The sequence below is a fragment of the Paramormyrops kingsleyae genome, chromosome 22, assembly GCF_048594095.1.
Source record: "Paramormyrops kingsleyae isolate MSU_618 chromosome 22, PKINGS_0.4, whole genome shotgun sequence".
Classification (NCBI taxonomy): Eukaryota; Metazoa; Chordata; class Actinopteri; order Osteoglossiformes; family Mormyridae; genus Paramormyrops; species Paramormyrops kingsleyae.
In genome coordinates, this window is record NC_132818.1 from 22,531,936 (window position 1) to 22,547,261 (window position 15,326).

General features: G+C 42.2%; 2 protein-coding genes across 2 annotated transcripts; one reads left to right on the forward strand and one right to left on the reverse strand.

Annotated features, from left to right (window-relative positions):
• Positions 1–11,539: 11,539 nt before the first annotated feature.
• On the forward strand, positions 11,540–13,073 carry LOC111856757 (dexamethasone-induced Ras-related protein 1-like). The gene is made up of 2 exons (XM_023836971.1): positions 11,540–11,932; positions 12,094–13,073. The coding sequence occupies exons 1-2, from the start codon at positions 11,662–11,664 to the stop codon at positions 12,618–12,620; spliced, it is 798 nt and encodes a 265-aa protein (XP_023692739.1). The 5' UTR covers positions 11,540–11,661; the 3' UTR covers positions 12,621–13,073.
• Positions 13,074–13,474: 401 nt separating this feature from the next.
• Positions 13,475–15,307, reverse strand: med9 (mediator complex subunit 9). The gene is made up of 2 exons (XM_023836972.1): positions 15,169–15,307; positions 13,475–14,054 (listed from the first exon to the last, which is right to left on the reverse strand). Exons 1-2 carry the CDS (start codon positions 15,246–15,248, stop codon positions 13,838–13,840), a joined length of 297 nt encoding a protein of 98 aa, XP_023692740.1. The 5' UTR covers positions 15,249–15,307; the 3' UTR covers positions 13,475–13,837.
• Between the last annotated feature and the right edge of the window lie 19 nt (positions 15,308–15,326).

A 15,326-nucleotide genomic window follows, 5' to 3' on the forward strand; every position in this document is an offset into this window, starting at 1 on the left:
GATGCTTCCGTCCAGTGAGACGTACAAGTGTGGATCTAGCCATAATACAACCAAAATGATGTTGTTTATTTTGAAGACTCAACACAGTGACTCTGGGCATTACCACCACCTTAAACCCAGAGTTTTAGGCCATTAAGTTACACATCAGTTTGGTGTGTGAATTTGATCTGAGCAGAGATGGAGAGTTCAATAACAGAAAGTACAAATCCAGACCAAGATTTTGTTTTAACCAACCCATTGAGTACTCTGTGACTGTAACTTTTTATACTTTACTGGTTGGTTGAATGAGCAGTGTCAGATCGTGTCCTTGCACCAACTGGGATTAAAGGCCTTGCTCAAGGACGCAATGGTGAAATCACTGCCAGACACGAGATTTACACCAGTGACCTTCCAATCGCAGGCACCTAATCCAAAGAGCCACACACCACCCAACACACCCATAAACTCTTTATGAGGGTTAATTACTGACTCATTGAATGTGAAACCACACCCTGTAAGAAGGATTGGTTGGGACACCTGCCCCCTTCTGACTGCTTAGTGCCTCAGCAGGTCATGTTCTGGGCCTTTATGTGTGCTGCTTTCCAACCCTAAATGCCCATTCATGCTCATCTTCCTGTATACTACTTTCATGCCTCTCAGATGTGGGAAAATACTCATTTTCTGTCTGTGCTATTGGCCTGTTGCAGACTATGAACAAATAGCTGTAAATGCCTTGAACCCAGAGGGTTATGAGCTTGAATCCCACCTCGGCTGGGTGTGTGGAGTTTCTGTGTTCTCCACTTGTTGGGTGGCTGTCTTGCCACAGTCCAACTGGCCCCTATGAATTGCCAATAGAGTATACATGCCTGTGTGGTGTGACAAACCGGCATCAAATCAACGGTGCACCTCCGCCTTCTGCCCTGTCATGCCTAGGATAGACTCCAGGTCTCCATGCAACCCTGTGCTGAAGAAACCGTAGGAGCATGAATGTAAACATCGATGATTTTGAGTTGTGTAATAAATCTTTGGCTGTTTAGCGATTTTTCTGAAAAATCTTCATGCCATTTGCATAAAACAATGAAAAGCAGCCACAGCATGTTATGGAAATCCATCATGTAAGAGTATTAAATACTGCTGTAATAGCATTGCTACTATCAGCACTAGTAAGTCCTGCCCTACATTTCTAATGAGGGAATTTACAAGAAGTGAATGAGAGATGGTGGAAAATGACACTCGCTGTCTTGTGTCTCAGTATCTCACCTGGTATTTGTGTCAAAACACAATAGTGACACAACTATATAATCCGCGCTTTTAAAGGACAGAGCGCAGATGTGAAATTTTGCTTTTGTGGCAGTCATTATCGTCAAGCAAGCAAATTTTACATTTTTTCCCCAACAAAGGAGCTTTGTTAAGTTCGCTATTATGGAAAATGCTGCTTCCCAGTGACTGAGCCCCCCCTTATATAACCAAATGTTTTATATCCCATCCAACTTCAACACACATTTTTGATCCTTTCCTCACAGCAGCAAAAAATTGAAAAGTTTAATTTGCTAGGTACCCGTTGTTTCGAGTTCGCCACGAAATGGGTCACAGTGAAGTGGCGTGAAGGGGGGGCAGGGGTGTTATATGACCGTGAACACGCTAGCGGGCAATCTTGTTTTGGTGACAATTCATCCTTCTTGCCCCAGATTTTAGCGCCATGGCAAATTTCCATCCTCCCCAATTATGGGGTTTGGGGTGGGTGGTAGGGGGTAGGGGGCCCAGGGTACAAAATTGGAGTGAGTTTGAGTCAGACCATAAAGAGGCCAGACTGGGGCTACCTGCTGGGTTTTTGGTAAGACTCACCTCTGCACTGTAAGTTTCTAACGTGTGTGTGTGTGTGTGTGTGTGTGTGCGAGCGGGTTTACCTATCCTTATGGGGACATAATGTCCCCATAACGTGATAAATATCCGTTTTTTTCCCCTTATGGGGATCGGTTTCCTGGTCCCCATAAGGGAAAACTCTATTTTATAAAAATCGGTGACTGCTATGAAAAAACTAAAAATGCAAAAACTCTTGTATTTTGTTAGGTTACTTATGGTTATGGTTAGGGCAGTGTTGGGGTTAAGGTTGTCATAGTTAGCGTTAGCATTTTTCCCATTGAAATGAATGAGCGGTCTCCATAAGGATATGTATACCCTACATGTGCGAGCGCGCATGTGTGTGTGTGTGGAGGAAATGACGCACAACTCTTGAGGTACAGTACTGCGCGAAAAGTGTTAGGCAGTCAAAGAAAATGTTTATGGCTGTTTATCTGACAGTAAGTGTATATTTGCTCCGAATAAAACACAGTTTAGCATTATAACATATAGAAAATTGAAAGCAATACAATAAAAACTAACAAGAATTTCTTCCGTCCTCCAAAAAGTCACTGAAATCTCGCTGAACGCTTTGGTTCCCAAACCTCTCCTCAGGGGCACCCCAGTACATCCATGTATCTGTTAAATTTCACCACCAGCTGACTTAATCAATCAATTAAATTTCCTAAAAAAACTCAATGAGATATGGATTAGCCATATGAGGTGTGCTGGTGGATAGGGTCAGACAATGCATTGGTTTATGATATGGCTGTTTTTGAAATGGCTAAGCTGACACACTTTTACAGACATCATAGTTTTAAAGCAGCATGAAAAACATTTCAATGTAATTTTCTTTGACTGCCTAAGGTTTAAGCACAGTATTGTATTTATCTATTTATATGTAAAGTGAGACACACATCAGTTTCTGGGGAAGACTGTAGAAAACCAGAATGTCTAATTAAAGTTGGGAATGCATTCTAGGAGTACATTTTTGAAGACTCTTATTTACCATTTTTTGTATCTGATTTGCGGCTATTGGATTGAAGGGGACTAAGGTTCACTTCGACATGACTGACACTAACTGGGCAGAACAGCCCCACTAACTGGAACCAGTACTGGAGTACCGGCTCTTTGGAACAATGACCTTTCACTGCTCTCCTACTTCATCTGAAAAACTCAGCTTTTCTTATGTGACATTTCAAAATATCATATTCAATTCTTTTGTTAGAACAGTTTTTTTTTCTCCCATCTTTCACTTGATGGTTGCAACCAATGCAGAAAAGCAGAAAAAAAATCGATCTGGACAGTAGTCTATAAATAAGTCAAGTGTCATTTTCGAAACTCTTCCCGGTAGAAATAGGCGCCGCATTGGCCAGCTTTCAGAAATGATGAGATGATTAAGTTTGCCCAGTGACCTGTCATTTGTAACTGAGAGGTGGGAAGACTTGTAGAAGGAGGGAGGGACTGGAACAAGCGTGACAAATTACACCAAAGCTGTAAGTGAGGGTTAACACTCCTTGCAGTGTGTAACTTCTCATGGTTGGGTGGGGAAACTTTCCACAGTCTTTGCGATTTCCCCTGTAGAGGTCAGATCTAAGATACACAGCTCTAACAAAATGGTTTTTGCTTCACAAAAATAATAGAATCCAATCTCCAATGTCCAATGCTAACAACAGCGCCAGCTATCATGTCAAGAGTTTTAGAATAAGTCTCCTTTTTCAGAGGACAAACTTTGCACTTGGCACCTGTCTCCATGGTGACAGTGACCAAGCTTGACTGTCGCCTGCCGTTGCTAGGCAGGAGCTCCGCTGGAAAATCATTATCTCCACGAACACCTCATCTCTCTGTGCCTCTTCAGCTGTTGAGTCTGTCCCATTCATGAGCAGCTGCTCAGTTGTGCTGTGTGTAGCTATGGCCTACATTTTCAAAATCAAGGAGAACACATGAGCGAAAGCTGAGGAAATTTTAATTACTTGACCAGAGGTCCTGAATTTACACCCAAAATGACAGCAGCTTTCAGGAAAAAAAGCAGAATCATGGTGATATTCCTACCAGCCGACATCACAGCAACAAGCACATTCTCCCAGGTGGAAACAGACCTACCAGGCTTGGCAGCTGGAGGATGGACCAAGGGGATTTACTCACACCTTTCTGATATAACATTTAACACCTCTGTGGCTGTGTGTGGTTCTGCAGATTACCCGTGAGCAAAAGGTCACCTGTTCAAATCCTGTAACTGGCAGAATGACTGTATCTCCGCTGGGCCCTTAAGCGAGGTCCTTAACCCCAAAAACCGCTCCAGTAAAGCCAAATAAAATGGCGGACCCTGCACTCAGAACCCAAGCTTTGCTCTCATCTCATACAATGGTCAAACAAAGTATTATTATTAGGGCTGTGAAGCAATAAAAAAATTAACTAATTAGTTGCACAGTTTTATGCGATTAGTCACGATTAATTGCACGTAACATTAAAATTTACAATCGTAAAATTTACACATTGAATCCTTAAATTCAGATACAATTAACAAATAGGAGACTAAATGGGTCATTCTCAGAAACTCATTACTGTAACATAGCACTTTTCTCAAATTTTTTTAATTAGTTTGGAAACAAGTTCAAATTATACAACTCCACTGTTTAAATTGTTGATTTTGCCTCTGGGGTAGTTATACAGTATAGTCAGTGTTACATTACCATTTATTTCTGTAACAAACAGAAATATTTCATCAAATCCAGTGCAAAAAAAAAGGACAAGACTAACCAAAATTGAGCAAAAAAAATACATCTTATCATAGAAATTGATTGTTTCTTGTGTGGCACATCCAATTAAGTTAATTCTGTGCAACATCATATCCTAAACTGTCACAAACAGAAAGGAATCTTATGTCTTTGCTCATATACCAAGTAAACAATTTGTTCTCTAACTAAAACAGAAGAATGCAGAAATCCCAAGACAGATCACACTAATGTTATCTGTCCCCTTTTCTCTCTCAAATGTGGGACGGACATATTTATTCTCTCACCAGCTAATTACAGGTGAGTATAGACTAGCCTGAGAGCCTAAACTCCAAAATCCATTGTTTCTCTAGTGCAGATAGAAGCAAAGCAGTCAGGAGCGGGGAGGTGGACTCGCTGTTTTTGTGGATGGCAGATGGTGCAACACAGATCATATCATAGTAGCGGCACAGGTTTGCGACCCACGTCTGTAGAACCCTGTTGAGGGACTCACTGTTTCACTTTTTAATGCACCATTGCTTTGGCTTTCATTGATTCATGATTCCACTGAGCCAGGTCCATGTTCCCGCCTTTTCGACATCTTACTCCATCTCAATTTCGTACACTTTGGCAGCCGGCCTGTTCACAGTGAGCCCAGCAATCGCGACCTCCAGCGTTTTTGAGAATGTGAAAATCTGAGTGCGAGCGTATCGTTTCTAAGGAAACACTGACCTCTTTGAAGTGGCCTACTTTTAGGCCGAAAGATGTCCACCCCCCTTGCGGGTATGTCATTAACCCAGTTTCCCCAGATACTTGTGAACGACTGGCTATATGGCAAGCAGGCACAAGCAGACGGGCGGCAGAACAACGCAGATGGGAGGAACATAGAGGTCAGGTGGTGATGGACATACTGAAACAAACAGACCGCAGGACTCAGAAAAACATATTTGCCGATATGTCCCTGCTTCAGCATGTCACGCAATAGCTCCCCACCAACACTAATTTACATAATGGTACGGCGGATATGTATTTCAATTACACTGTCATTTTCTCAGCATAATGACAAAGCCTTAATGTGAGCATCAGGAGAAGGGCATTGTCAGACCGCCTGGTCCAGTTTAGAAGTGGATCCTTATTTTCTTCAGTCTCTTTTTTCGTTATTATTCTCCTGTGAAACCAATGCTACCAAGGCGATCGGTAGGGAGTCTAAATTCACTAGGTCAAGGGCTGTTTTTTTGCAAAAGCAAGCCGTGCACATGTGGAAGAGAGAGAGAAAAGGAAGCAGAGGAACAATAAGGACAGTAATGAACAGTAGATAGCCTGCGTGGCGAGTCATTAATATTTCAACTTATGTGTGGTGTGAAGTCATCATCTTTAATTTGTTTCATTTTGCATAACAAAGATGGCCCCTTTTTTATAAATTTCCATGCACATAATTGACACACATTGTTACCCTCAATTGAGACAAGTGGAACAGATAATGTGTGAATAATTGGCATCACAGCATTCCAATCCAAGTAAGAAGCTAATGCTTAGTTTATATTTAAACACAGTGTAGCAAATGATATTTAGAGCTACATTGGTGCTCAACTCCTGGTAGCTTTGTGATGTCATAGTTAATGTTTTTCCCTTGCTGCTCATGAACAGGACCCATGAAAGAGGAATTCAGCTAAAAGCTTTGGCTCATTGGGACACGCAATTAGCAAAGAATGGGGTCGACTGCAGAAACGCAATTAGCATCACGGCCAGTCGACTTCAAAAGATTTAGGGTAACATCTGGGCTGTTGCACAAGATGCACAAAAATAGGTTAATGCAAAGACAGGAAGAGAGAAAGTGAGCAGGGGACCAATCAAAGGGAGATGGGCATACTCACATTCAATCCACGTGCAATTGACTAAACAGAACAAAAGACAGCGAAACAAACAGGCACAGGGATTAAAACTCAAAAGAAGGCATGAGCTTTGACTTTGTGGATTATAAATGAATGCACATTATCATTTAAATGTAAACTGCATAGCTGATTTCCTTTAGCTGTAGTAACTGTTAACCCTGCAGTGATATATTTACTGAATGAAATCATTACTATTAAGTGGGGGTGGGGGGTCCAAACATTCAAGGCCAAACTGTCCAGAGCCCTTTCAGTCGAAACTATGGCGTATGGAAGGAAAGTCGTATAATTAATGACCAGACTGGACATCTAAAGAGAATGAACTGCAGGAAAAAAGCATTCTGGGAATTCAATGACATAAAAGTACACAGCGTCCTTTCAACCTCAGTTTTATAAGTTACATGGAGACAAGCATGTGTTCAGGCTGGGCAGAGACATGCCGGAGTAAAGCGCGTTCAGAGGACGCATTTCGGGTTCTGAGCTCAGGCGGCTCCTGCATTGTTTGCTGGGACATCAAGGGGTCCTACGGCCAGTATAGTAATCATGTGACCCTTGGGCTACTGAACAAGGCCATTAATCCAACTGCCCTGGGGTCTCCATATAAATAGCTAAGCTTTGCTTACACATGTATAAATCTGTGTGTTTCAAAGGTGAGCAAGATATGCAAAGATGAACACTTTTATGTATTTGCTACCTGTTCGATGACAATAAAGGCAATTCTGTTCTCTGGACAGGCAAATGCTACAGTTATCTCTGTCATTTTCAGACGGCAAATCAACAGCAGCTCCCTGACACCCACCAATTATGTGCCGAAATTCTGTCTTTTCACCATTCAGTGGTGGTAAAATTAGCCAACAGAAGTTTTACCACTGCAACCCTGTTTCATCAGGTCGGCAAATTTTAGCATTACACTGTAGTGTCAATCGGCAAATTTTACCGTTACACTATAGTGTCAATCGGCAAATTTTACCGTTTTGAAGAAAAATACCACTGTATGTCTTATCACCATAACACATCCCAAGCCAAGCTAGTGCCCCCATCCCCCAGTTGTCCTTCATCCAAGGGTGTAACTTTAGTTTGAACACTGGAGGGCTTGAGGTCTCCACCAATTTAGGGGGTGGCATGATTACTGGGGGGGAGTGTATTGATCGGTTTTGATTATTGGGCAGTTACAACCCCTCTGCCCCCCCGTAATTTACGGCCATGCCCTCATCTGCCTCCCAGAAGTCAATATGCCTAAAGCGAGATGTCTCCATTTTCCTGCCCCATCATAATAATAATAAGTGACAGTTTATTGATCCCCATGGGGAAATCGTCTTTGCACCTCCCTCAACTTGCTCTTTGTAGAGTAAGCTGTTCGCGAAGGGCAGCTACCCATAGCGGCGCCCAGGGAGCAGGGGGTTAAGGGCCTTGCTCAAGGACCCGCAGACATGCTGAAGCTGGGTTTTAACTGGTGACCTTCTGATTACAGACACACAGGCTTAGCCCACTGAGTCAGTCTGTAGCAGTACCTGCAGCAAACACTGCCTGTAGCAGTGTTTTCTTGTGTTACATGGCCCAGTCTCTTGGACATGATGGGACATTTGGTCCCTTTGTCTTCCCAGAGGACCAGACTGAGAGCGTATTTGGCATGGCTTCTCTGTCACCCACCCACCCTCTGATCAGGCCTGCTAACGCAGTGGCTCTATGCCCCCCTTGACACGCGACGACCACCTGCCAGCCAGGAGACTGTAATCCCTCTCTCTGGTCATCCATTTGGCCATCAGTCGCCTTTTTCTTGTGTGTGGCAGTTATCGCCTTGCATGGAGCGTCCCGTGCTCACCTGGCTTTCAATAAGCCTGGCAGCCATCTCTCGCGGTAATCCTCCACTCGCACGCAGACAGAGACACGAAGGCACATGAGAAATGGCGAGACGCCCTAAAATTCTGGATCCTGCACAACATGATGTAATAACAGAAACGCTCCAGGACTTGCAGTGCCTAGTGGCTTATTTAATGTGCGCTATTTCTACACCTTTAACGGTGGAAAACTAATTGCAGCTCCCTGCACAATAGATTGGGCCGTCTTTGCTTGTTGGTTGCAGAAACACTAAAAAGCTGTTGATGTGGCACTTAAATGATGTGGTGTGGAGCTTCTGGACAATTCAGCAGGATCCTCACTCTTATTTAATGTTCTTGGTTTAGGCCACAAGGGTTTAGCTCCCTTACTGTTATACCTTTGATAAAGTACTTAAGCTGAATTGTTAATTTCTAAAAAGAGTCAGGGTGATATAAGTAAACCATTGGTACTCTGTCATTTCTGTATTTCTGCATTACAGCAATATAAATATAAAATTTTCATTGTTATTTGCTCTTTAAATACATTAAAAGCATTATAATAACTGCATGAACTGACAAACTGTTTCAGTCTTCCCAGAATGCATTTCTCTCTGTTAATTTTACCCACTACTTCTATGGCACACCTACTGCTAAGGGCTAAGCTTACAAAATTAATGAGCCTGGCATTATAATACAATGTTCGTGCATTACTGCAGATGTCCAGCATGTGCAATCCGCCCATGCAGAGCAACACAGGAGGCCCGTTCTCTTAATTGGCACCTGTAAGGACTTGCACTGAGAGCAGCGCCACAGCCTAAACAACAAAATAGGCCGTGACAAATCTACCTGCCGAAATCACATGGGTCTTAGTCAAAGTGAGTCATGTGTTTGGAAAGACTTGCTCTGGCCTGGATTTCTTTGTAACAGGGTTGGTTATGTGACCTCAACCCCTTTTAAGACTGATGTCTCTGAATTTGTATATATGTCCATTGCAACCCTGTACTGGATAAGGGGTGTGGTGTTACTGTACAAACTTCCAGGATTCCTAAATTATATTTAGTACCGATTTAAAATCTGTGCACTAATATGCAACAAGACAAAATAAACATTCATGGCTGTAATGGGCACCACTTCACTTTGGATAAATCATTGTGTAATAACAACAGCAACAACAACAAGAGTTATAATAATAATAATAATAATGTTGTCATTATCTGGCTTCCTAGTCACCCCCTATATCTAACTGGTGAATTCTCTCCTTCCCCCTCACCACCTTAACTATAGTATGGTGAGTGTACTGGTGTAGAATGACTGCTGTCGCATCATCCAAGTGGGGGCTACACAATGGTGGGGGTTGAACTGGCTCCCCATTGGTTATGTAAAGCGATCTGGATGTCTAGAAAAGTGCTACATAAATGTATCATTTATTACTTCAAATGTAACTTTCATTTTTATTATTATTATTATTAGTAGTAGTAGTAGCAGTAGTAGTAATAGTAGTAGTAGTAGTACCATTAGAAGTAGTATTAATAACAAAAAAGGCTGTGTTAGACTGAGTAACTTTCTCATGGCAAATTATTTCTTTTGTGAAATTCCTTAAATACTGTTTCAAAACTGTTAGGTACAAAAAGTCAATAAAAGACTGGATTTAAAAGTGGCTCCGGTGCAAAGCGCCTAGCGGTGCGTCTGGAGTGATGAGCCCAAGCAGCGTGGCAGTATTAATACTGCCTGCCAAGGACGGTGGGAATGAACTTCTCAGTCGCACATGCCAAGACCGTTTATACAGCTATACTTCAATTGAGCTGTACTTGCACCACTAGCAAGTAATCAGGGAAAATTGTCTTGAGCCTTTACTGCTGTGTGATCAACCTGCTGTTTTATAGTTATGTTGGGATAGAATAGCATGTGGCATAATAATGACCAGTGAGGGTCCAGATTCTTACTCAACGAGGGGGGTTAACGAAAAATGAGCCACTGGCATAATTTACTCACCTTAACATGTATCATGTGACTGCAAGTCGACCAACAACAGAGAAACACTGTGTTCCAAATGGATCCCCGCAACAAACCTGATTACTGACCCAAACATTACAGCATGACTGTCATATAAGGTTAACAGGGAAGCCTTCAGACAAAATAGATCATATTCTGCAGGGCACAATGACCGAACTCTGTTCAATATATATAAAGAATATAACTAGGCCTATCTTTATCTAATGATACAGCCAATGATTGAAGAATTAATAACTGAGCAGGACCATTAAAAAGTTATTGTGCATTTTAAGTGTTTGGTTTTGGAAGGGTTTATCGGTTATACATTTTGGTATTTCATAATACTATGAAACAATGAGTTTGTGAGTTAGTGATTAACAATAAGTTAATCATACATCCATCCATCCATTAGGTTCTGCTAAATTCTTTCAACCACGTTAAACAGTATGACAAGTGTGTAAATTCCCGGAGCGTCTTTGGCAAAATGACTTGACACAAGAGCGCCCCCTGTAGTACAGTATGCGCAAAAGGCGCGTACGTGCCACTCAACCTAATAAAGGTGTATAACCTTATACGAACAGTGTTCGAAACCAGGCATCGTGCGTGTATTCCCTCAGTAACACGGTGGAATGGGCGTGTACGTTTTTCGAAAGGCTTAAAATTGAAATTCAAATTTCATACAAGGCAAATTTCGTAACTCGAGCCTAGAAACATTTTATGCATTAAAACAACTTGTACAGACCTGAAAAAAATATTTAACCTACATCTTCTAAATCGATGCATAACTGCATTTAGAAATGAATAAAGTAAACTGATATTTCAGTTCAACTGCTTAAAAAATACAGCAAAGCAATTACAGCGCAATATTTTCCAAGTATCTGTATTTTACCAGATCTTCTTATGCAGAAGAAAGTAAAATTCTAGAAAATCTTTGCTAACGTCATATTTCACAAGCTTGCACGGAGCTAGGTGTTGTTAGCCGTTTCGGAGTTGATTCTTAATCTGCGGAAAAAAGTCTTCCCAGTGTGCATAAAATATCGGCAGATGGGAGAAAAAAAGCCCATTACGGAGAAATGTAAAGTAGCATTTTTTTGTAAATAGCATAATTGAAAACTTGTATGTAGAGAAGCATGTCGATAGTAGTATTTATCTTTAGTTTATCCCCACCGGCTTTCGACCTTTTTCGGTCCTAGTTTAGACTGACGCAGAAACGAGTGTCACCAGAGTTTTTTCCCCTCTAGCTGTTTGGGGCGCTGCGTCCTCCGTGACGCGTGGGGAGAGGAGGGGTCAGCAGTCTCTATAAATTCTTGGCAACCACCTGTAAGACTCAAAAAAGCAAGACGTGGCTACCGAAATCGCTTAGCTGAATTAGTTCCCCCGTTTCACGGGCTTACATTTCTGATTCTTTTACTGAATCTGAACCTTGCTACCATGATCAAGAAAATGACACCGTCGGAAAACGAGTTCGACATCCCCGCAAAAAACTGCTACAGGATGGTGATCCTGGGCTCCACTAAAGTTGGCAAGACGGCCATCATCTCCCGGTTTCTAAATGAAAGGTTCGAGGAGCAATATACGCCGACGATCGAGGACTTTCATAGGAAGTTCTACAGCATTAAGGGGAACGTTTACCAGCTGGACATTTTAGACACCTCTGGAAATCACCCCTTTCCTGCCGTGAGGAGACTATCTATACTTACAGGTAAATTGATTTCTGAAACTGATCTCTGCGCACTTGTGCATCAGATAAATTAAGCCAAATTTGCTTTTGTATTGAACTACTTGCTACAGAATATCTTAACGATCTTGCACTGTAGAAGAAATGGTACGAAGTAATTACATGTTACATGTCATCTGTTTCAGGTGATGTCTTCATCCTAGTGTTCAGTTTGGACAGCAGAGAATCATTCCAGGAGGTTAAACGCCTGAAGCAGCAGATATACGAGACGAAGTCCTGTTTGAAAAACAAAACCAAAGAAAACGTGAACGTCCCCCTGGTTATATGCGGGAACAAGAGCGATCGGGACTTTTGCCGGGAAGTGAGTCGGGAGGAGATTGAGGGACTGGTCGCTGATGACCAGCAGTGCGCTTACTTCGACATCTCAGCCAAACGCAACACCAACGTGGACTCGATGTTCCGAGCCCTCTTTACTTTGGCCAAGCTGCCAAACGAAATGAGCCCGGACCTTCACCGGAAAGTGTCGGAGCAGTACTGCGACATGCTACAAAGAAAGTCACTGAAGAACAAGAAGTTCAAAGACGGGGACGCGTACGGGATAGTGGCTCCATTCGCCAGGCGCCCCAGCGTGCACAGTGACTTGATGTACATAAAAGAGAAGGCGATCGGCGGCAGCCAAGCGAAGGACAGAGAGAGATGCGTTATCAGCTAAAAGCTGCGCCTTGATGGTGGAATACGAGATGCAGTATAGCGGCGCAATTATAGACTAATGCAAGTCAATGCTTCGTGGCCGCTGTTCAGCGCTAAATCCAGAAGTAGGGGCATTAAAAATGGGTCAAAACAGCACCGTCCGAAATCGTGACACTTATGTTTCCGAGGTTTGTTTTCTTGTGAAGGCAGGCGCTTACTTGTGATTGTTAAAGGACGCCAGATGAAATTTGATTTCAGCCTCCTACATGTGTGTTACTTTGAATATGCCTTAAGTTAAAAGGCGAAACGGGCGCTCCAGTGAAGCGCAATGTGAAAAGCACTGTTTACATTTTATAACAGGACCGAACTTGAATGTTTGTTGCAACATGAACAAATGTATTGTGAATGTATATTTATTCTTATATGTCGAGATTTACTTTTGCAAAAAAGAAAATAAACAATGATAAACAAACAAGTGAAGTTTTGTCCCTCTGTCAGTGCATTTGAAAATTGTAATTGCAATGGGTTGTTTCATATAAATCGCTGTAAAATGGGACTGATTATGAAGTTGATACCGTCTTATTTCTTCACCAGACGCTCATTTTATCTATTTGTCGGTATGCAAAAATGAAACATACAGCCCGTTTTAAACTTTCCACGAACATTCAGCACTACGTATATGATCTCCAAAAATCACCTACCCGCAGTAAACACCATGCCTGGCCCATTAAAACATTTTTTCAAAATGTTTAGGCACCAAAGTGTCCGTTTACTTGTTTGTGTAAAAGGATATACAAATCTAAAACAAAATTCGGAAGACGATTAAATAAATGTGTGTATGGTAAGATAAGAATATTACAATGACCTGAACACAGATATGGAAAAGGCTGCGTTTTAATTATTAAAACACATATTACAAAGAGAACAAAACAAACAGACTAGTTCACATTAAAAAACAAAAAAAAATCTAAAAAGAACCACAAATAGTTGTGGTTCAGGTTCAGAACAGGGCTTATTTTACAGGCATATACAATTACACACAAAACCTAAGGCTATAGATGAACACATTTGTGGCAAGTAATTACATACAAAATGTATATTTTCTTCCAGTCCCATTTCACACTAAATAATTATTACTGCATACAAACAAAAGTAGAGTCTTCAGGGTCTCCCAGCTCCAGTGATGCCTAAAAATGGTGTCACTACAGGCTTGATCCCCTGCCATTACTCGGGTGGCTCCTAGGCCTTGGGGATGTCGAAAACGCACAGGCTTTTGTACTTCTGCAGCAGCAGGCTCTTGGTGCGCACCTGCTCCCTCAGGGTCTGCAGCTGCTGCTGCTGCTCCTCTGGGCTCTTATCGATGCCTGGCATAGTGGAGATCTGCTCACGAGCCTCCTGGATCCTTGCCTTAAGCTTGTTTATCTCCTGGTGGACATCTTGGCTGTCTTTATCCATGCTTCAAAATGAGAGAACAGCAGAACAGGTTAATGCAATTTAATCTACTGCCTGACGTCATGATTTACCTAAATGGGTACGATATTTATCCATCTATCCATTTTCCAAACCACTAATCCTTCTGGGTCGCGGGGTCTACAGGCACGAGGCAGGGAACAACCCAGGAGTTGGGGAGGCAGCCCATCGTAGGGCACACTCACACACGCCCAGCAATTTAGTAACTCCAATTAGCCTCAGCATGTCTTTGGACTGTGGGGGGAAACCAGAGTACCCGGAGAAAACCCCACGACGACATGGGGAGAACATGCAGACTACCGAAGGCGGAAACTCGAACGCTGGTCCCAGAGGTGTGAGGCAACAGTGCTAACCACTGCACCACTATGCCGCCCCCGGTACGATATTTAAAGTTATTTAAACTAAAATGTATCATTTAAATAAGGTTGTCTCCCAAAATGAGATCGCTCGTCGATCTTAAGATGTTTTTACGTTGGGGTTGAAGTACGTGCATTCCGATCAGCTTCCGATCGGAAACTAATAAATGAGACATATAGAAGATTAACAGATAAGGATAATACGACGTATACTAGATTTCTGGACCAGGCTGCACTGCAAAGTCCACAACTAGCTCAAGGAACGATAAAACAGCTACAGGGTTGCCAGCTCTCACGCATCTTGCGTGACACTCAAGCGTTCAGACTTATCTTACGGCAAATCTATATTATTCCATGATAAACCTAAAATTGGCTACATCAAACGCACTGCGGTAGTTTGCATACCATACGGACTATTTTGAAGGCAATAGAACTCTTACATACATAAATGCGTGTGAAATTTTCACGCCAGCTAACAGAACAAAGTTGGCGATCCTGCAGTTATTAAAAAACGCGTTGTACTTATACAGCTAACATATTCTTCATTTGCGTAGCCCAAGGAAGTTATAAAGAACCTTAACTTCTTAACTTCAAAAACAAGACAACTGGCTAGGTAGCCGAAATGCTATAACTATTATCCTGAAAGTATCCCGTGTTCATTTACCGCAACTAGCTACTTAGCAAAAGCAGTTACCATGACGTTCGTCTACCGATTGTTCTTTCCATAACTGGAAAAGCCCTTACCATTTTATAATATCATGAACGAGGGGAAGTAAAGAGTAATCATCATCCTCTGGATCTTGCTGTACCGGTACTGCTGCCATCACTCCTCCACTACTTCGCACCGCCGGCGCATCTTTAATACGTCACCGGCGCATTTTTGTTTTGTCTCGTACGTAATT